Below are 23990 nucleotides of genomic sequence, written 5' to 3'. Positions count from 1 at the left end.
GTGCGGACCTGCTTTGGATCCTCTGTCTCCCTTTTTCTGCCCCTACCACGCCTACACTTTCTCTCTCTCAAGAATAAACATTAAAAAATTTAAAAAAAGAGAGAGACTCTACTATGCTCATAAAATCTGTATTGGGTTCACAGACTACATAACGAATTACTAGTTCCATAAACTAAACAATGAAGCACACAAATAAAGGGGAAAGTATATGAAATAGGCAGTGATGAGGGACAGAAGCAGAAAAACATTCACCTTTAGCCCAGAAGACGGACCTATGGACTAGATAGTTCTGATAAGGATCAAAGTGCTTACTGGCTGCTACATTCTTAAAGGGTCTCATGACTGCCTGTACAACTCACCAATAGTTAATATCAAGCTGAATTATAAGCACCAGAGAAATCTTGCAAAAGTGGCTTTACAAGTAGAAATTCAAGGAAAACATTTATGATCTAATACTTCCTGCATGTTCCCTCCCCCCTGAAGACTAAGCATAGAACCACATAGAATCAGCTTCATACAGAAGTGCAGCTCTTTCTGCCCACAGGTCCTGTCCCTGTGCTACTTAAACAAACGTACTAAGGTGCACTGTAAAACGTCTCAAGAATTCTTTCTTAACCGGCACAGAACGCTCAATAATCACGCAACAGGCAGTCCTTGACTTAAGGGCAATCTATGTAGATTAATGCTGATTGTGGCATTATGAATTTTTTTTTTCCCATCCTGCCAAAACACCACCTGCAATACATAACCACTCACATCATTCTGAATCATTCTCTGCCAGACTGCCTTGGGCCTCCTACCTGAACCTCTGCTGAGACAGCTGCTTAAACCGAGAGCTCCCACCTAGCCAATGTTCTTCTTCAGTTACCAGGACTTAGGTATTTGGATATAGTATTACAGATTAAAGGAAAAAAAAAAATTAAGAGAATCATTGTGAACTAGTCTGGAAACCAAACCAACATTTAGAATACCATCTCTGGGAGTATAAATCTGGAACTCCAAAACACCAGCTTATATTCAAATCTCAAATCTCTGAAAGTCATCCTAGAGTTTGACTATAAATATATCGAGCCTGAAAAACAAGCCCAACTAATCTCCTCGCTGTGCGTATCTATAGACAGTTAAATTAACATACGTTTAACAAATAAATTTCAAAATTTCAGATGTCACTACTCTAGGAAAGGCTGTAAAAGATATACATTAATAAGCACTATGCTGAATAAAACTCTCACTTGAGTATCAATGCAATTTGCAGGCCCCATCTCTCTGATGCCAGAATCAGTTGTTTAAGAATTCAAATATGAAGTGTTAAGAAGCCCAGGTGACTAAGAGGACCGATTCCCTTTCACGGATTCTCGGACTCATCCTGTTCTAAACTTCAGAGTAATCCTAAATGCCCAGTTTAGGTGTTAAAGAGGCCAATTTTCACAGAGTCATCACCTGTGATAGATGAGATTCAGGAGACTGAAGGGTAACAAAACATGCTAGGATAAAATAAGCCTCTCTGGCATAAGGATTAAGATGACTAAAAAACAACAGACACAGGAGAGACCCTAAACATAGTAAAAGTTATCTTTTTGTAAGGGAAATTTAAATTTATAAAGGAAATCTCCATTTGTAAGGGTGTCTACCTTTTAGCACCAGGAAGAAAAGGTTGACTCCAAATCATAAGGGAATATTACAAGAGAATCTTATCAATGGAGAAGGCACAGGACTTAAATATGCATAACAAACTACTAGTTTACCAGGATTTTCCTGGTAACCTTCCATAACTAGGAAGGAACCCTTCCTAACCCTAACCTTCCATAACTGAAGAGGGTGTTTAAACCCACATTCTAAACCAGGCTCATTTCTCCCAGGGTATCTCCCATACATACCAAGACTTAAGCATGCTACATTTTTGTTTGTTTTTCTCTTGTCTTTTACTAGAGGTCTCAGCCAAGAGCTCAGACAGGTAGAAGGATTATTTTTTCCTTACCTACAGGGCTCTGCCCTCAAAACTGTAGCAGAAGAATTCCCACAGACTGTGATGGGGAGGCATATTATCAATCACCCATCACTCTCTAACCTAAATCAAAACTCCACCTTTTTTCACCACAGCTGGCCACTGTCCGATTTTAAAACTTCAAGAGCTATGTATAATTTTTAGAAGAAGCTGTTTTTGCTTTTTGTTTTGAATGTTTATTGACAGTTAATATGTATTTAACAATTTAAAACGTTTCAGATCTACCTACCGTGAAGCAGGCAGCGATTCTTAAAAGTATTTGCAACTTTATTTGCTTTTCACATTAAGTTACTGACTTCCGAACTGGAATACTGTCAAATATTTGAAACCTAAATCCTTGGTTTACAGTGTTCAATAATAAAAATTTAACTGAGTAAATTTTAAAGATCTAATTGGCTTTATTAATCAATTCATGAATTAGGCAGTATCCTCTCTAGCAAGTAGAGGGGAGCTCCAAAGGGCTGCAGGAAAGGAAACGTTTCTAAGAGGTAAAAAGAGAGGGGGAAAAAAAGAAAATTATTAGAAAATAACCCATTGCCTAGGGGAACTGAAGGAGTGTATCAAATTTCCTAGTGCTGATCAGGAAATTCTCATGGTGACTGGTTAAAGGTTACATTTCTGGGGGGCTGAAATTGCAGTTAGATTAGGTATTAAGTCTTGGTTTATTGACCTGGTGCTTTAACCTAAGTGACACCATTATGTGCCTGTGGGTTCCTTTTTAACAACAGTGTGCCCAAGCAGAAGGTTACATCTTGGTTCTTGAAGACATCTTTAAGACACCAAATACATGATCTAGTAAAAAACTTTAATGACTTGAGCATAGTTAAATCGGGAAATTAAAAACTGCCAAATATCAACATTCATAGACCATACTGTACATACGTTACACAAAAAGTCAATGTACAGAATACTAAGGTTGTGTGCAAATACACACAAAGGAAATACATTTGTGCTTTCAAAATTGAAGGACAGACTCTTGACATTCAAGGGTATTTATTTCTAAGACACTGGTAATAAACATCATAATTTTGGAGGCTAATGATAAGATAATGGAGTACAAACGAGAAACAAGCCCAATCATTTCACCTCAAATTCTGAACCTGAATGAGAATTTTTTATTTTTTAAGTAACTGAATTTCAACTATATTATGCAAAGTAGCCCATTCAATTTCACAATGCAGAAAGGTCTAAATATAATCAACAGGTACATTTACTATTCAAAGGAATTGCTACAATCTCCTTTTACTTATTCATTGGAAAATAAATGGGAAAAAGAGTTCTATTGTCACTACAATAATAGTGTGGCTGAAGCCCTACCTTAGAGAGAGATTCCTAAATCAGTCTGCAAAAAAGCTAGTCAGGGTAACATGTTCATTTCAATTCTAAAGTCTACCCCCCAACCCCCAGCATTTTATAGTCTGACAAGAAACCTCAGATTCTTAACTAAGTGCTGCTGCATTGATTAACCTGTGGTTGATGCTGGGCTGTAGTGACCCACTTCTGTTTTATTCACGGCTGTATCCCAAGTTCCTAACACCACACCTCATACTCCCAAAGGTGCTCAAAAGACATTTGTTGAATGAAGTCAACCTTTCACAGTTCACTGGTATTCTTCCGACTCATTCTATTTCAAACCAAAATTACATTTGAAAAATTCCTGAAAATTTCTTGTAGGCATTTGAAGTTTGTCTACCTATGAAATTTTTTAAAAAGCTCTCACTCGTCCCTTATTTCATTCCATTTACTTAAAATTAGGAATGAACCGTGTGATCATTTTTTAAGTCTGTTTCAAAATGTACCAAGGCTACACTGAAAAATCTTCCCCAGGATTTTGAAGGTCTTGGGATTGTGGTCAGGAAAGAGCAGTAAAGCCAGAGCACCAGACCTATAACTGAAACACTAGTTAGCTCCAGGGCTCATAGACCGTCATTCCTTCGCCTTTTATATTTTATCTGAAACATAAAAATCATAAAATCTAAGGTCATTCTAAAAAGCATTTTAAAGCACTGGACTTACCATTATAGGTTATTCTTGGCTTTGTTAAACACATCACAAGATGCAAATCCATTTCATCTGAAGGTACAAATTTTGAGCATACAGGGCACTTAAATCCTAAAAAGTAAAAGAAACCCATTTTACTTAATTATTCTGAATGTCCAATTCTGTTTTTTAATAAAGCACAGAAGAGTAAAAGCATTTCAAATTTCAGTATTACACGTATAGTAATATACTACTTAACTGCAAGTTCGTTTGGGAAAAGGGTCTGTAACTATAATATCTGACTTAAATCACTTTACAAAGACCATCCCATATCAAATAAAACAAGTACAAATGAAAAGAAGTAGGCTCACTACAAAACTCCCAAATCTTTTTCTAATGTATGGGTCCAATTTTTGTTTCTAATTTTTGTTTCTAATTTTTTTTTGTTTCTAATTTTTTCCTTTAACCTGGACTTATCATTTCGTGGAAATTACCTTTCCCAGCTTGGTAGAGCACAGTTTGAATCCCAAGGTTTTATTGCTAGACGGTACTTTAGAAACTATTCTACTGCATTGATCTTTTAAAAATTATTCTGATGAAGAAAGTCAAAAATCAGCAAAATCAGGTCTAGAACCTAAGACGCCCGTCTTCCAGTATCGTGATCTGTCACACTATGCTACTCAAGTCACAATGCAAACAGAAAAAAGCACCAAACAGGGCAGATTTCCCAGTCAATTTCGACACTTAAATATTAGCTTGTTTCCTACCATATTCAATCTATACTACTAAGTATTTGCTTAAAGTGGTCTATTAAAAATAAACTGGTATACCGAAGAGAGAGTATGTTATGTATTCAGTTCTATCCTGCTCCCTGACTTCCCAGGGGACTGTCCCATCTCTGGTTCCTCGCTGTCCCCCTGCTGCCCTACAGCTCCCTCCTCAACACCCCTACACTGCTTGAGCAGCACTGGACACCTGATTGTAGACAGCCAATTAATACTTCAGGGCTAAGAACAACAAACCAGAAGTGGCACAAAAAGATGGTCTGGGCCAATCTGTTTTTCTTGGAAATATGACAAGACATGGCAAGAGAGTACACACTGGTCAGGTGTAAAGAGCTGAAGCAGAAAGGTCACATGTAGGTAAAAGAGAGCCCAGTGGCTCATGTGTAAGCTGAGCTTACGAGAGAATAGCAACTATCAGCCAGCGAAGTTGACAATGGTTTGCATGGAGATCCCAGAGCAGATGTGTAGAGAGGAGCAGAAGTGCAGTGAGAGACCAAAGCTAATAAGAAGGGGAGTGACAGAAACCAGTCCCTAAGGTAAGGCTGCCTCAGAGTCTGACAGCTCTGTACTTCTGGCACATGTGTGTTCTTAGAGGCACTCTCCTCCCTTCATCGTGACTCAAAACTTACTGTGACCAAATGTGTCAGACTAGACTCATACCTCATGCACAATTTTGTACAAATTAGGAAAAGGTTTTGGCATGGGTACTTAATCCAGGTATTCAACTTCCTAAATGAAATAAATGCTACTGAACACATTTTTCACATTGCATTCAATGTATTTTCAAAGAACATACATTTTTTTCTTTTAGTAAAATGCACTTAATACAATGTGAAAAAAAGTATGTAAATGTATGTTTACTGCCCCTTCTTGAAAACCACCAAAATGAAAAAGAAAGAGGAAAGAAATCCGTCTAAAATGAAACTGCAGGAGCACCTTGATGGCTCAGTCGTTTAAGCATCTGGCTCTTGATTTCGGTTCAGGTCATGATTTCACAGTCAAGAGATCGAGCTCCACATCAGGGGTGGAGTCCGCTTAAGATTCTCTTTCCCTCTGGCCCCGCCCCGCTCCCACTAATAAGTAAATAAGAAATTGCAAAATAGCTATAACCCCCAAATACAGAATATACCAATACAAGGAAACTTAGATCAAATGGGGAGAAGACAGAGACTCTCAAGTAGCATTCATATATTTCCAGGACCAACTATCTTTCACTTGGAACTGTAAAAACTTTCTTCCCTTGAGGTTTTCAACAGGACATACAAGAGGGCAAGAGGCCAGTTTTTTTAACTACTGATCAGAAATCACCTGAGTATTGGCACATAAACTCTGAATTATCAAAGTACAATACTGTGAACTACTGAGAGCCATCCAACTGCCCACAAAGTAGAGCCCAAGGAGAGAAAACTCTATGTACAAAGAACCACCTGGATTTCTAATTAAATACTATAAATTCATATGTTTCTTTCTCTTCCCCTCTAAAATCTGCTAAATAGATTTCAGTAGAACCTATAAGAGAATGAGAATAAGATAAAGACCTTGAAAGGAGACAGCCAATGAGAAAACAGACACACTAAGAGTCTGCAGAAGTCAATTCTCACTATCTAGTTCTCAAAAGACTGCAAAATCGATACCTCCAAATGACTTCCCAAGACAATGGGAAGGCATGAGGATAAAATCTAGACTGGTTCAAAGACTAGGGGAAAAAAAAAAAAATTCCCTAGGTCTCCAAACCATGACATACAGCAGCTGTAAGAAACTACAATTCCCCAACTACAGCAGGACAAAGAAGGCTAACTAACTTCTAGAATAAAAAACCCAAAATAGAATGACTTGAGCAATGGGAAGGAAAGAAAACAGAGGAATAAAGACCTATGTACCGAAAAGGGCCCCTCTGCAATTTCCTTTACTCCATCTTTACCAAGAACTTGGTAGATTCTTCCCTTTTTAAAAAAAAAAAAATTTAATAAAAATTTTTTAACATTTTATTTATTTTTGAGGCAGAGAGACAGAGAGCGAGTGGGGGAGGGACAGAGACAGGGAGACACAGAATCCAAAGCAGGCTCCAGGCTCTGAGCTGTCAGCACAGAGTCTGACACACACCCGAACTCACAAACTGTGAGATCGCAACCTGAGCCGAAGTCAGACGCCTAACCTACTGAGCCACCCGGCTGCCTGCCCTGGTAGATTCTTCTCTTAAATCAAAAGGTCCCGCAGGATGAAACATCAAGACCCTTGTCTGTTGATAAGCCCTAGCCTTATACATAAAGCTTCTAATCAGCTTTTCAGGGCCTCTCTCAAACATAATTCAATGAAAGAAAATATTTAGCATGACTGAAAAACAATACGCAGAAGCAAATTCAAAATTCAAAAATATTTACAACATATATCATAAAAAAAAATACCCTTAATATATAAAGAACTCTTAAAATTTGTGGAAAACCAAGTATCAGTTAGAAAACTGGGCAAAAGTTTTAAACCAGTATTTCACCAAAAAGGTATTTTCAACTGACCTTTCTTTAAACAAATGAAAAACTGGGGCACCTGGGTGGCTCAGTTGATTAAGCGTCTGACTTCAGCTCAGGTCATTGATCTCAAGGTTCGTGGGTTCAAGCCCTGCATGGGGCTCTGTGTGCTGACAGCTCGGATCCTGGAGCCTGCTTTGGATTCGGTGTCTCCCTCTTGCTCTGCCCCTCCCCTGCTCCCACTGTTTCTCTCTCTCTCTCTCTCTCTCAAAAATAAACATTAAAAAATTTTTTTGAATAAATGAAAAACTGCACAGTGTCAGAATAAAAGAAATATCCCCTCCTTTCTTAAGTTTATTTATTTTGAGAGAGAGTGAGTGAGCACAGGCAAAGGAGGGGCAGAGAGACAGGGTAAGAGAGAGAGAATCCCAAGCAGGCTCTGCATTCTCAGCACAGAGCCCAAACCCACACATCAGAGACCATGACCTGAGCCAAAACCAAGAGTGGATGCTTAACTGACTGAGCCACCCAGGCGCCCCAAGAAGCACTTTTCTCTTAAGTTCTTTTTCTTTATTCTCAATTTAGTGGGCTTTAGGAAGGAAAAGTAACACCTGTGTTCAATTCACTTTATTTAACTAAAAATCCAGGTCAGTTGTTTGTATATAACTGTTCTCTCTCCTTAGGCTTTACTTTATCTCTACATTTAAGATATCACTGCTTACCCGAAATTGGCAAAAACTCAAAAGCTTGACAACACACTGTTGGTGAGGCTGTGTGGAAATAAGCACTTTCATACATTGCTAGTAGGAGTGCAAATTTATACAACCTCTACAGAGAGCAATCTGGCAATATGTAAATCAACTACATATGTATTTATCTTCTGGTCCAGCAATCCCATTTCTAAGATCTTACCCTGAAGGTATGTCCCCAAAATACAAAAAAAAATAAGTGCACACATAGAGGATTCTGGGAAGACAGCCGAGTAGGAAGCACTGGCAGAATCGGCCTCCCCACCTAAATGCTTGCATCTGTCTGAGGGAACTATTTTGGAACTCTGGAGACTACTGAAAGCTTGCAACTTCCAGGGGAAAAACCTGGACAGTACATTGTGGTTATTTTCAGCTCTTAGCACAGTAGCAGCCACCCTTCCCAGCCCAGCCCAGCCCAGCCCAGCTACATGGCAGGCAGCAGTGCACTTGTTCTTGGAGCAGCTTACACACACCCTGCAGGAACTCAGGGTGGACATAAAGGACTCTATCCTCCAAAAACTGGAACTCTGCACTCTGATTGCTGCTTCTGATTCAGGAGATACAGACAAAGAGAAGGGTATCATTGTTTTGGACCTTCCCCATTTTAAGCCCCTCCCATTCTGGCTCAAGAAACTTCAAGGGGATTTAAAGGACCTACACCCCTTTCTCCCCCTTTATTTTTCTCTTTTTCGGAGCCAGACATTAAATATTAGGACATTCAAAAACAACTATATACACAGGGGAAATTAGAAAGGGACTGTACATGCCCAGGGCAGGTCTCAGAGAAGACCTTAAGTTTATATCTCAGGCTGATGATGCTCAGAGACAGGCTATAACACTCCCCAAAAAACAATAATACAAAATAGCAGACACTGGGAAGAGGGGGGAAATCTGATTTCCAGAGTTACCACATTATTAGATTCAAATATCCAGTTTTCAACAACAAAAAACCACAAAGCATACCAAAAACAAGAAAACAGAAAAGCATGGCTCCTTTAGAGGAAAAAAAAAAAAATAAAACAAATTGTCCCTGAAAAAGATCTGATGACAGATATACTAGGCAAAGATTTTTAAATGCCTATCTCTTAAAGATGCTCAAAGAACTAAAGGAAGATGTAAAGAAGGTCAAGAAAATATGATCAAAATATGAATAAAAAGGAAATATCAATATGTAGAAAACCTAAATAGAAACTACAAAGAAATTCTGGAGCTGAAAAGTATAATAACTGAAATTAAAAATTCACCAGAGGAATTCAAAGGCAGATTTGAGCAGGAAGAAATAATCAGTGAACCTGAAGATAGGACAACGGAAATTATCATGTCTGAGGAACAGAAAGAAAAAAAGGACTGAAAACAAGTGAACAGAGCTTAAGGGGCCTGTGGGATACCAACAAGCAGACCAACATATGGATTGTGGGAGTCCCAGAAGGAGAAGAGAGTAAGGGGGGGAGAATATTTGAAGAAATAATGGCTGAAAACTTCATAAGTTTGATGGGTGAATGAATATAAACATGGATACAAATATCTAAGAAGCTCAACAATCTCTTTGTAAGATGAACTCAAAGACATCCATACCTGGATACACTATAATCAAACTTTGAAAAGACAAAGAGAATTTTGAACACAGCAAAATAAAGGTGATCATCATATTAAGGGATTCTAAGATTATAAACAGATTTCTCATGGGAAATTTTGGGGTCCGGAGGCAGTGGGCTGATGAAAAAAAAATGTCAACTAAGAATCCTATATCCAGCAAAATTCCTTCAGTAGTAAGGGAGAAATTATAAAATTCCCAGATAAGCAAAAGCTGAGGAAGTTCATTACCACTAGACCTGTCCTAGAAGAAATGGGAGTCCTACAAAGTAACATGAAAGAACACCAGACAGTAACTCAGAGCCATAAGGAGAAATAAAGCTCTCAGTAAAGGTATTTAGGTCAAGGGGAACTGTTTTCGAGGAACTGTACCTGAGAAGTATTATCCATATCTGGACCTGACTCAGATAACAAGATCCTGGACTTCAAATTGATGCTTTAATGGGATAAGACTGTGTGAGTACTGGAAAGAAAGCGAATACATTTTACATACGGAAGAAATGTGAACTGTGATGGCTAGAAGGTGACTCTGGTATTTAGTCTCCAAAGATAGTTGCTTTCAATTTCATGCATCCTAAGATAAAAAACCTAATTCTCCTTTCCTTAAATCTGGGCCAGCCTTAATGAGTTAGTCAATCAAGAGAATCCGGAAGTGATGTTCTGGGATTTCTCAGATAAATCTTGAAAAGCCTCACAGCTCCCATTTGGACCTCTTAAAATGCTCACTTTTGGGATATTCCCTTTCAGAGACCACTTGACATGCTCTAGGAAGTTCCAATCACAGAGAAAGGTCATAGATAGGCATTTCAGCTGACAGCCTGAGCTGAAACCAGCATCAATTTCCAGGTACAGTGAGTGAGCTACCTTTGATGTTAAGTTACTTTGAACTTTCAGATGACTCTAGCCCCAACTTCCATCGCAACTGCCTGAGAGACTCCGAGTGAGAGCCCCACCAACTGATTCCATTCTACTCCTAGAACTTCAAGAGATAATAAACGTATGTTTTAATTAAAACACACACACACACACACACACACACACACACACACACACAGAGTAATTTACTATGACACTCTTTGGAATAGCACAATACTGTAAACATAAGAGACATAATGAAGAAACCATTAGGTATCTACACAATGGAATACTACGCAGTATAAAAAAGAAATGAGAAAAGTCTCTATGAATGGACACAGAGAGATATCAAGGCTATATTAAGTGAAAAAAGCAATGTGAAAAAAGACTGCATGTTATGCAAACTACTGTGTATCAAAAAAGGGTAAATAAGAATACATGTACACATATGTACCTGCAAACAGAAAAACAAGGAACTTCAAACTAAGGTTTACATACATGTTGCCTTTAGGTAGTGAAATGTGGTGGAAAAAAGGGAAAAAGGTACTCCTGAGTATACCTTTTAATAAAGTTCTTGACTTCTGAAAAATGTTAATGATATACATATTCAAAAATAAATGATTAGGGGAAAATCCCTACTAAAATTAAATATAAACGGAAACGAATGTAACTGTACATCAGATACAAAGAAAATATATACATGCATGTGCACATATATACACACACACAAACACACACACACAGAGTTCAGTCCACTAAAAGGATGTAGAAGCAAGGATACCTCTCAAAAAGCAGATTCAGCCTTCAGATTTTACGTTTCTTAATATCACTCCCCATCAAGCCCTGAAGGAGCTTCTCCTGGTCAGATTTGGACAATCTGACAAGCCAAATGGATAATGACTTAATAGATAATATTTTGTATTTAAAAAGAATGCAGAAGTATATATAATTATACATTCTGAAAATATCAACCTAAAATCACTTAATTAACAAAGATAAAAAGATACTTCTAAGATGGAGAAACTACCTGCCATCAGCTTCCATGTTCAAACTTAGGATCAGCAACAAAAGGGCAAACTGACAACTGTGCTCCCTGATATGACTCACCAAAGACACAATACTTCTATATGTTTCCACCAAATATAGTTAGATCTTCATTACGAGGAAACTTTTTAAAAAGTCTCCAACATAGAAGATGTACACCAAATAAACAGAATAGCAGAAGTATGGTAACACTGACACAGGAAAGAGAAGAAAACATTAGCACTGCCAAACCCCAAAAATCTCCTAAGATTTCTATTCTGTTTCTGTAGATTTATTTGATTCCGTTTTCTTTAGTTTTGGTGTCCATCTTATATGTTGGAAGTTTTTTCCAAAATTCCTCAACTTTCCCAATAATTTAAGATGATGTTGCATCCACAAGACAAGAGACTATAAACTAGGAACAGAGAAGCAAACAAAAACTCTTGAAATAAACTTTTGATGAAATTAAGAATTCAAATAGACAGATGGAATATTAACTTGAGGTAATAATGATGTCAAAGGATAATAACAACGAATATTTACTATGTACTAAGAAATTACTAAACACTTTGGCTAAATTAATTCATTTATTCCCACATCCTTGAGTTAGGTACTAATATAAACCCTATTTTACACATGAAAAACAGAAAGGGTAAGTGACTTACATAAGATCACACAGCTAAAAACTGGCAATGCCAGAAATCAAACCAAGCTTCTGGCTTAAAAGCCTAACTTAACCATCACTCTACACATCTTTTTTTAATCTTGCAGGAAGTAGAACCAAAAGTCAAATAGGGGAATAAGTAATAAAACCAGAAGATCAATCCAAGTGGTCTTAACATCCAATCAACTAGAAACAGACTTGAGAAAAGAGGAAGGAACTACCACAGACATAATTTCCCAAACTGAAGTTCATGACTATGCAGACTGAAAGAATGCACCCATGTAACAAATGAAAATAAATAGCCATATCAAAGTACGGTACTGTGAAATAACAGAGCCTTAGGGTTAAAGAACAGAAGTCTAAAAGTTTTCAAAAAAAAAAAAGATCAATGAAAAACATCTAGAACAGTTTCCCAGACTTTTAACTTTTTTTTTTTTTGTCTTTCATGATATTAATAGTTTAAGAGTCTAGTTCAACTGCTTTGTAGAATCAGAATGGCACTGGTCTTCTTAATAGCAACACTTAGAAGAAGATAAGTGAATAACTCCAAAATTCTGAAAATTATTTCACCTAGACTATATACCCAAGCTATTACATATTCACACTGGGCTGATCAATACATTTCATTAAAGCACAGGCAAAGTATCAAAAACATTCCTGCCTATGCACCTGGAGAAGTATCTTGAACACCTGGCACACTAAAACAAAGGAGCAAACAGGGTGTCTGGGTGGCTCAGTCAGTTAAGTGTTCAACTTCAGCTCACGTCATGATCTCATGGTTCGTTGAGTTCCACATCGGGCTGTGTGCTGACAGCTCAGAGCCTGGAGCCTGCTTTGGTTTCTGTGTCTCCCTCTCTCTCTGCCCCTCCCCAGCTTGCACTGTCTCTCTCTCTCCCCCTCAAAAATAAATAAACATTTAAAAAAATTGTTTTAATTAAAACAAAGGAGCAAATAGAAAAGAAAAAAAGAGAGAGAGAGAGAAAGACACTGAGATAGAGGAAATAAGATCTCTCTTAGGAGAGAGGTGTAAGGACATCCTTGGATAATTGTGGTCTAGAAGGTATTTGGTTTAGACCAAAGAGGAAGTAGAGGAACCAAGGAGGAGAGGAAAAGGGTAGAGGGTAGAAAGTGGTAGGGAATGAACAGATAAGGTTTCTTGATGTGTTTTATCAGGTGGAAAACAGTATTAGGTTCTGACAGTTTTACAATTCTTTTGCAAGTTTGGGAAGAAGAGGAACTTAGAAAATGAGGTAAGCAAACAGACAAGGCAATTTTTAACTACGAGACAAATACACAACAAGAAATGCAATCCAGAGTCATAAACAAGGAGTATGAAATTAAGCAGATCATCATTTAGAAAGATGTTCAAAGGTCGACGGATCGGGGCACCTGGATGGACTCTTGATTTCAGCTCAGATCATGATCTCCCGGTTAGTGAATTCAAACCCTGCGTTGGACTCTGCGTTGACAGTGCGGAACCTGCCTGGGATTCTCTACCCGCCTCGCTTGCTCTCTCTCTCTCTCTCTCTCAAAAATAAACAAACATTAAAAAAAAAAAAAAAAAAAAAAAAAAAAAGGTAGATGGAGAGGCACCTGGGTTAATCATCCGACTTTGGCTCAGGTCATGATCTCACGCACAGCTCATGAGTTCAAGCCTTGCATGGGGCTCTGTGCTGACAGCTCAAAGTCTAGAGCCTGCTTCACATTCTGTCTCCGTATCTCTGCCCCTCCCCTACTCGCGATCTCTCTCAAATACAAAAAAAATTTAAAAACTTTTTTTTGCATAGGGGATGAATCAATGGAATCTACTGAAATTATAGCATTATACGCTAACTTGGATGTAAATTAAAAAATAAAGTTTTTTAAAAAGGTATATGGATAAAAATTAACACACATAATATATATAAATCCTAATCTCCCACAATAAGCAGTTAATAGCATCTAAAAAAATTAAATAAGCATATTACTTATAAATATGGAATTAAATGTTATAAGTGACAGCTATAAGTACTGAAAGTTGTCTCAGGAAAATAAAAACTAGTAGTTGGGGCAGAGGCATAAGATTGTTATTAGAAGACTAGAAGTTCTTTTTTCAAAATATATACATATATTATCTTGATTTAATTTTAATTTTTAATTTAATTAAAAACTATTTTGAAGGAAGAAGTGTCTAGAGCATAGGACACATTAGCCTAGTGGGAAAGTATTCTGCAAGAATGTATCTCAGCCAAAGATGCTGCCTTCCCTAAATCACCTTCTCTGCCCTTTCCCCACATTGCTTTTCACTTTTACAGCAGTTCCAACTTGAAGTGACTTCATTCTCTGATGAATAATAATAAAGGATTCAATATGGGACCTAAAGAAGCATTGTAGGAATTCACCATATAAGGAAGACAAAAACCTGAAAAAGGCAGATGAATGAGACAATTTAAAAAATTAACTCAGGAAAACAGCTGTCACGGTTCAGCAAATAAATTAAATATAACAATAAACCTGTAACAGAAATAAAAACCACGGAAGAACCAGAAAGAAACAAATAGCTAGTGACATCACTGACACAGAAAAGGAATTATGGAAAACAGTACAGAAATGATCTGAAAAAAGACAAATTCATGGAAAACAAAGGCTAACTGCTTTTCCCAAAAATAAGAATGGAATCAAAAGAACACATCAAAATTATCAACGACCGTAAAAAAAAAAAAAAAAAAAAAAGAATCCTAATGACCAAACAGAAAATATAAGAGGTCTACGACAGAGGGGTGAGAGTGACAGAATTCTTACTGGTCTCAGAACTATCCACAGAATACACAGATATTATTGTGGACACAGTTTTGTGCATGCCTGGAGGGGGTGTCTTCAGAATACTTACAAGTATTCTGTCTTTTACAGAATACTTAAAAGTGGGACTCAAGACTCAGAACTCAAACAAGAGCTTAATAAAGAATCCAGGAATGGACAAGCTATGGTGTTTTACACACACACTCACACAAAGTACATACACTACATACAATATTTAATTGGAGAAATAAGTGAAAACAACTGTAGGAGCTATTGCTCTGGTACAGTATACAAATACTAGATATATCAACAATGTGAAAATGATACAACCACCAAAAACTGGGATGAGAATGGCACGATCATGTTTGTGTATAAAGAGGACAAGGGAGACTAATAATGGAAGAGAATGGACCGTAGAAATGAGCCTGATAACCCAGGTCTTTTAAAAAGCAAAGTATAGAGGTGCTGAAACACGAATATTATTATTCCCTTTTACCCTACACAACTCTTAGGTTGTCACCAAAGCCCTATTTAGGTATCATCCTTCTCCAGGAATCTTTCTCTAAATGCCCCATTGCAAGCAAAGGCTGATTTAATTTTTCCCTCTCCATTTCTTCTATGTTTTGATGATACTTCCGATACTAAAATGTCGCACACACATGGCACAGTAATTACTTATGTTTCTATATTCCTTATTATCTTAAATGGGCTAGTGAAAATACAGATTTAAAAAAATTTAATATTTTATTCTGAGAGAGCACAAGTGGGGAAGGGGCAGAGAGAGGGGGAGACAGAGGACCCAAAGCGGGCTCTGCACTGACAGCAGCGAGCCCGATGTGGGGCTGGAACTCAAGGACCACGAGATCATGACCTGAGCCAAAGTCAGATGCTCAACTGACTGAACCACCCAGGTGTCCCAAAAATACAGACTTTCAAGTCCAAACGACCTGGGTGCAAATCCAGTTCTACTACATGCAAACTACGTGACCCTGGGAATGGCACTTAAGGCCCTCCCCCAGATGCTGTCAATCTATTATTATCCCCACTGGTTGCCAATGTTCTCTACTCAAAGCTGGTACTCCAAGTTTTCCCAAAATTACAACTACTCCTCTACACTTAATTTAAATGACAAACATAATTTGGAAGAAAATGACCAATAAGCTTAAAACTTAGGTATATGCGCAATGAATATGATAAACAGAACAGATCAATAACAGAGACCTCCATCTGCTACACCGAACTCCCCAGGTAATGCAAAACAGTAGACGCCATTTCCTATCTTCAATAATGGAATTGAAGAAAATTAAGCAAAAGGACTCTCTTGGTTAAAACTGCTCACTTCAAGAGAACAGCAACCTAAAAGTGCAAAAAAATCAAAAGTGACACAATTCAGCTCTTCAGATTCCTAGCTATCAAGGTTTTTACCACTGTACACACACATACCCTGTTTTCTCCCAGACTGGGCTTTTCACATAATCGCTATTTGGTGTAGCCAGTTTAATCTTTCCTCCAACAGAATATACCCATTCACACCTCTGTGCCCTTGCTCTTAAACCAATATGTCTTGCTTTTCTCTCATCTTATTAAAAATCTACTTCTATCTGTTTAAGTGAGCTCAGATCAAGTATCACCATTGCAATGAAGCCTTTTAAGAGAACTCAAAACCATGATGTCCTTCTCTTACTACATTCTTTTTAGTGGTTAAGTCATTATATATAGATAGATACATCTATATATAGATACATCTATATATGGATGTATATAGATATATATCTATAGATGATATAGATATAGATATATAGATGATAAATATATATATATATAGATATAGATATATATATCATCTACAACATTTCTTGTGTTTAGATTTTATCTCCCAAATTGAATTATTATCTGTGGGGACAGAAATTGTATATTCTTCTACATATTCTATTCAACCACCCTACCCCAGCATCCAGGCTAGACCTATAGTTGACTCAATAAATATGGAAAAGCATTCATGAATGAACTGCATAGTTGGTCTTAGTGTTGCAAGAGTTGCGACAATTAAAGGCAGATGAGGGAATTCTAATTATTGGGAATTCTACCTGCGGTTTAAATAAAGTCCCAACCATTCCTTGCAGGAAAGAAAGGCATTTTTTAAAAATTCAGTTTTAAGCTGAAAGGTAAAGGTAAAATTGTTCTAAACATGCCAATAAAAACAAAGGTAAATAAATCAACTTCCATAAGCAAAGTTTTGTAGTATATATAACATGTGCCATAAAACAAAAGGTCTGGAGCGTGAACTGAGGAGGAAGACATTTCATTTGTCAGTAGGACCTGTTCAGAGTTTGGCAAATACAGGATTATATACGTTATGAAAAATTTCCTCAGAGGGCGCCTGGGTGGCTTAGTCAGCTAAGCATTGGACTCTTCCTCTGGGCTCAGGTCATGATCTCACGGTTCCGGGGACGGAGCCCCGTGTCAGGCTCTGGCCTGACAGCGCAGAGCCTGCTTGGGAGTCTCTCCCTGCCCCTGTCCCTCCCCCAAGCACACATGCAGGCTCGCCTCCTCTCTTTAAAAGAAAAAACAAAACTCCTCAGAAAAGGTAAGCCAAGTAACCTAAATAACCAGCAGCAAGATGAACGGCAGGCTACCTGTTTTCTAATTACCATGATTGCCTGGTAAGTGAAACTTCTGCTGTATTTTGATTAAAGATGCTTGAGAAAGCCAAAAGGAAACACTTAAGTAAAACCTGCACTGTTTAATAATGACAGCTACAAAGGATGGGGCCAAAAGGAAGGGGCAAAAATCTAACAAAATAAAAGGGGCAGGATAGCAAATGTTTCCACAACACAATACGGAAGACCAACCTTGCTCAATAAGCCTATTTACCAGATTAAATGTTTAAATATCGAATTCTATGAATCATCAAAAACAAGCCTTGATGAACCTACAAAACATCAGTATACATCAATTTGCAAAATAAACATTCTTGAAAAGCTTCACTTATATCAGGACCGTATTTTAAGTCCATTAGGGAAAGTTGTTATTTTCTACTATCGACCTATTTGTGACAATTCTATCATTTTATTCTTTTTTCATATACTATATTTTTAAAAGAACTATTTCTGCTGAGAATGGAAAGAGAAAATGAATCAAACAATTTTAAGTGAAAATTAAGATCTAATTTCTTTTTTGTATCCCAAATCTATTAGTGTGCCTATTATATGAGACATAGTATTCAAATATCAGAATGAGTGAAAAGCTTATCCAAAGATGTGTAATTTTTTAGTATTAAATCGCACACTGAAATGATTCATAAAATGTTCTACAAGAGTTCTTTATATATGCCTTGAAGATTTCTTTTCGCTCTTTTGGTTCCTGATTAAAAAAAACAAAAACAAAAAACAAACTTATGGGACTGGATATTTTCATATGCTTTACCCTGGGTGCACCTAACAACACCCTCAGTGTTGTTTAAAAACAGCTACTTCTCCATGTTCACTGTCATCACTCCCACACCACTTAGGACCCTAAGTGAACATCTACTCTCATCGTTTAGCGATAAGAAAACCCAGTGAAATGAAATTGTTTGCTGAAAGTCATAAAATGAGTACGGCCAGAAGTAGGCACGCCACTCGTCAACCAGACCTCTCTCATAGGCACTTACAACCAACTAAACTAACAATGTGCAAAATCTTATACATAAAACTGTTAAAACCACGAAACCCTTATAAGGGATCCATTTTGACCTTGTTTTTAAAGAGTGGTGATATTCCTTGTGAACACTGGCAAAATTCTACAACATGAATGGCTAGGATTAAGAACATACACTAGAAACCACAAGCAAATCAAAATCCATACTGGACATCTTGGCAAATGTTACTTCACATGTTCGGGAAACTATTCAGACACCCAAAGAGATGAAGTATTGGAGACTCAGTAATTTTCCTCCATCCAAGTGAAAAAAATTTTTGCATTGTTAAAGTCGTAAAATGCAAGCTTAACATGCATAATTGTTCATGTCCTTGGCATATTCAGAACCTTAAAAAAAAAAAAAAACAGCAAAGATGTCCACCTTTTGGCTTTTGTTTCCCATTTATTTTACTTTTTTCCATTATTTCATTATTCCTTTTATTTTTTTATACCCTAAGTAACTTCCCATCAACTTCTTGTCTCAACTCCACTCCCCAAAATACCCCATTGGCTTCATTTCTCATCCTGTATTTTGGCTTTTTTATTGTCTAGATTATCTTCAATACATACAACCTACAAATATGATCAATTATAAAAGATCTTAATGGTGGGCCACAACTGACAGAGAACACTTCTCTGTCACTGTAATTTCTGTGAGCACTACATTATACATAGAAAATAATTCTGATACTGAAATTCAAAGCTTAATTAGAAAATAAAGATCTTCAGCAACATGGTATTTTCCCTTGGAAAACATTTTTATTTAAATCTGTTTTGCGGCCACTGGGTGGCTCAGTTAATTGAGTATCCAACTCTTGCTCTCGGCTCAGGTCATCTCAGGGTTCTTGGGTTCAAGCCCTGCATCAGGCTCTGCACTGACATCATGGAGTCTGCTTGGGATTCTGTCTCTGCCTCTCTCTCTACCAGTCCCCCGCTCTCTCACAGTCTCTCTCAACATAAATAAATAAACTTTAAAAAACCAAAAAGAAAAAAAAATCTTTTTGAATGAATTAAGAAATTAACCCATCTAAGGGCAACTGGGGGGCTCAGTCATTTGAGCATCCGACTTTGGCTCAGGTCATGATCTCACAGTTCATGGGTTCGATCCCCACATCAGGCTCTGTGCTGACAGCTCGGAGCCTGGAGCCTCCTTTGGATTCTCCCTCTCTCTCTGCCCCTCCCCCAGCTGGTGCTTTGTCTCTCTTTCTCTCACTCTCAAAAATAAACAAACATTAAAAAAAAAAAGAAATTAACCCATCTTACACAAGAATACTAAATAGGATACGATGTGGTTGCTCTTATTAAACAGCTAGAAGGGGAACAGAAGCAGCAAACGATTATTCAGAATGGTTATTCAGAATGGTAGAAAAGTAAACTATGGTAGTATGAGGCAGGTCAGCTCTCATGGAAAACTAAGTAAATTCCACATGGCAACATAAACAAGGTGTCTTTAATTTATAATTAAATTATAAAAAGTACGTCAATAATTGTATAAGGACCTAGGCATCAGTGGCTTAACTAGTACAAATGAGTCCGGCAAAATTCAATATATTGAATATCTTCTGTCATCAATGAACCTCAAAATAACACACACCCTCACTGGGGTTGGAATCTACTGAAGCAGAGTATAGAACGACCAAAACACAAAGGGAGATAAGCAGTTTTTATCACTATTAGAAAAGGAGGAGGAGGCCTCAGTGCCAAGGGTAATTTAGTCTCTGCATTCTTGGGGCAGTTTTAGACACTTGACCACATATGTGTTTCAGTCCATTTCTATAACAAAATATCAGAGACTAGGTAGCTTATAAACAACAGAATTTATTTCTCACAGTTCCGGAGATCAGGGTGCCACACAACCACTGGATGAGGTCTTCCTGGTCACAGAATTCTCACTGTAACCTCACCAGACAAAAGGGGTTAGGGAGCTCTCTGGAGCCTCCTGTATAATGGCACCAATCCCATCCATGAGGGTTCCACCCTCAAGACCTAATCGCTTCCCAAAGACGTCATCTCCTAAGGCCTTGGCCTTGGGCATTAGGTTTCCAACAGAAGACTCTGGGAGGAACACAAACATTAAAACCACAGCAGTATGCAAAGCACTACTGGAACAGAGCTTGACCTTGAACAGTAATCAGAGGCTATTTGCTTATTTTCATAAATAGGACAACGGCCTCTGCTCTGGAATTTTCTCTCAGCGGGAGGTGGGGGTGGGAGGCAGAGGATGGAGTACTGGTATGTGCTCTAGGAATTCACAGATGAAAAAGGCGCCTTGGAGCCACACAGCTTTCTATCCAGGACGCAGTTCATGTGTATAATACCCACTAGCCTACGGGGTCATATGTAACGTACGAGCAATAGGTTAGTTCTGCCATGGCCCTGGACGAACACTGAAGTCAAATGAAGAGAAAAAAATTTAAACTCTAGATTTCAAAATAATTATTACAATGAACTCTAACCACTACAACTAATAACCATTTACACTCCGTAGGCTTATGCACAGCACTAGGATAAATCTATATAGGCCACAGCTAAAATTCTCAAGATAATTTGCTTCTAAACATACATGTTTCCAATCTCCCTGACTTGCAGAAAACACATGATCAAAGTTTGGAAATGAACCCGAGAAACAGTATCAACTTGGGTACAGCCCACACGGCTTACAATTGTTTATCATCAGTTTCATTTCAGGGTCTGTAAGATCTACATAGTGTTCTATCATATTTATACTTGTTGTTTTACCATGTTTTAGATACTCTAGAAACTATCTACTGAAGGTTCAGGTGGATTTTACTGAAGGTCTTAAGTCTCTTTAAAATGTAAATGAAGGGGCGCCTGGGTGGCTCAGTTGGTTACGCAACCTGGCAAGTCTTGGTTTCACCTCAGGTCACGATCTCACAGTTCAGGGGCTCAAGCCCCACATTTGCGCTGACAGAGCAGTACCTGCTTGGGATTCTCTATCTCCCTCTCTCTGTCCCTCCCCCACTTGCTCTCGCTCTCAAAAATAAATAGGTGAAAAAATGTCAATGAAAACGAAATAATTGCTCTTACTGTACAATAACCAGACTTCATTAGACTTAAAATTTATACAAGAACTACAGGCACGGTTATAGTCTTAATGAAACTACTGTCAAATTAAGTTTAGAACTTTCAAATAAAAATATTCAAAATATTCCACTAAAACTGAAAACACTTTAAATCTTCACATTTCACATCAACATATCCATTTACTTCACAGCACCATGCCAAGGTAGAGTAGATACTCATTAATACTTATTGAATGAACAACTATGTCCTCCCACTAATATATCCTCCCTCTTGCCCAAATTTGGGGATAAAGTGTAGAGTTTTTTCTCTTTCCACAATTCTCTAAATCCTCAAATTAACAATGGCAGCTCTGGACAGCTGGCTAAATGACATTTTTAAAGCATGGCTCACTATGTTTCTCTCTCCTCCTCCTCTCCACATCTCCCTCTCCCTCTCCCACACACACATGTAACTTACACACAAACAGGGTGTCAGCTGTCAGAATTAAGCTTAAGTCAAAGATGACAAAATATGTAAAATTTAATTCTCTAAAAAGTAGAAAATGGGGTGGAGACCATAGGGTTGAACAAATTCCAAGATTTGTTATTTTTTAAAAATATAAATCTAGACTATGTATTTGGTGGACAACAGCTGGTGCCTTTCTGCTGCTGTTTCAGGTAAAATGCATTTAAAAAAATTTTTTTTAATGTTTATTTTTGAGAGAGAGAGACACACACACACACAAGAGTGTGAGTGGGGGAAAGGCAGAGAGAGAGAGGGAGACAGAGAATCTGAAGCAGGCTCCAGGTTCCAAGCTGTCAGCACAGAGCCTGACGCGGGGCTCAAACTCATGAACCCGTGAGATCATAACTTGAGCCGAAGTCTGACGCTTAACTGACTGAGCCACCCAGGTGCCCCTCAAGTAAAACATATTTAAATGGTTTAATGTTCCATTCACAGCCACAGGAAAATAAGAGAGAAGCCAACATAATGAGGCACAGATTCTCCTGATAAATAATCACAGTATAAATTCTCCCTAATTGACCATTAAAAAAAATGTTTCTTTGAAAGGAGCAGGGAATGATATGTACATTATATTCTTAGAGGACTTTTTAATAAAATGCTAAAATTTTTGTGTGTACTTCATTTCTAAAGGAGGCAATCTTTTATCACTCATCTTGATCAACTAAATCTTAAAATCTTTACTGATCTCATTCATTCTCATAGAATTAGAGAGTTAAAGAAAAGATGCCCCAAGAATAGCTACTTTGAACACAGAAGCAAAAGGAAAGTTAAGACCCAACTAGGGAGGCTTCAAGAGCGAAAGAAAGTACAAGAGCCCCAATGTACTGGCTAAAGCAGAGCTGTTAGAATATAGGTAGGAAAACAGGAACACAGAGCCAAGAATAAAAAATATATCCTCTTTTTCTGCCATTGCATCTTCCTGCTCAGTGTGCTCTATACTGTCCAAAAGAGGGGGAAAAAAAAATATCTTAATTGAAAATGCAAAACAACGTTGAAAGAAAAAACACTGGACCACAGATAATATACAGGGCTAGTTGGCAAAACATCTACATTTTTAAAGTTCTTAGAATTAGATTTATGGTATATTCATGCCACCCTAGTTGTATCTTACACTTTTGTTAGTAAACCTACTTTTCCCCCACATACTAATGCACTATAATTTGAAATGTGAGACAAACGTAAAAATTAAAACAAAAAATTGTAATTTAAATAGTAGCCAGATATCATTTTGTAAAATATTAAATATTATAGTTTTCCATTAAAAAGGTCTTTGAGGGGTGCCTGGGTGGCTCAGTCGGTTAAGCGGCCGACTTCGGCTCAGGTCATGATCTTGCGGTCCGTGAGTTCGAGCCCCGCGTCGGGCTCTGTGCTGACAGCTCAGAGCCTGGAGCCTGTTTCAGATTCTGTGTCCCCCTCTCTCTGACCCTCCCTCGTTCATGCTCTGTCTCTCTCTGTCTCAAAAATAAATAAACGTTAAAAATTAAAAAAAAAAAAAAAAAAAAAAGGTCTTTGATGCTGTATATCCTTATCATCAGTGTGAATATAGCAATTCTCAAGAACGCGTATTTAACATAAATCACAAATACTACATTCTTTACCAAATAACTGTTTTCATATACCTACTCAAATGTCAAATGCACCTAACAAAATTTGATTGAATTTTTAGAAATGCTCTTTTGGCAACTGGAGCTTTAAAACATTAAATACATTTGGCTAAAAATAGTTTTGTCAATAATCTAATTTTTTTGACCATGTCAATAATCTATTTTTTTTTTTTACGACCACCATGACAAATAAAGAGGTAATTATGAAGGCTAAACTCCCATTAACAGTTTAGTATCCCAATTAAAATCCAATGTTAACTGT

The 23990-nt window shown here is 37.6% G+C and overlaps 1 protein-coding gene across 2 annotated transcripts in view; it reads right to left on the bottom strand.

The window, feature by feature from the left end:
• The window catches only part of ZNRF2 (zinc and ring finger 2), a 107858-nt gene that overhangs the window by 50086 nt on the left and 33782 nt on the right, over window positions 1-23990 (bottom strand). For both annotated transcript variants that reach the window (XR_013553165.2, XM_060632819.3), the window contains exon 2: window positions 4022-4117. Coding sequence is in view for 1 of the 2 variants with exons in the window: in XM_060632819.3 (XP_060488802.1) it covers window positions 4022-4117 (96 nt within the window). In the remaining variant the exon portion in view is untranslated. The remainder of the gene's footprint in view (window positions 1-4021; window positions 4118-23990) is intronic.

This window comes from Panthera onca, chromosome A2, assembly GCF_046562875.1.
Source record: "Panthera onca isolate mPanOnc1 chromosome A2, mPanOnc1 haplotype 2, whole genome shotgun sequence".
NCBI lineage: Eukaryota > Metazoa > Chordata > Mammalia > Carnivora > Felidae > Panthera > Panthera onca.
Note: the sequence above shows the minus strand (reverse complement) of the source record. Positions and strands in the feature narration are given on the sequence as shown.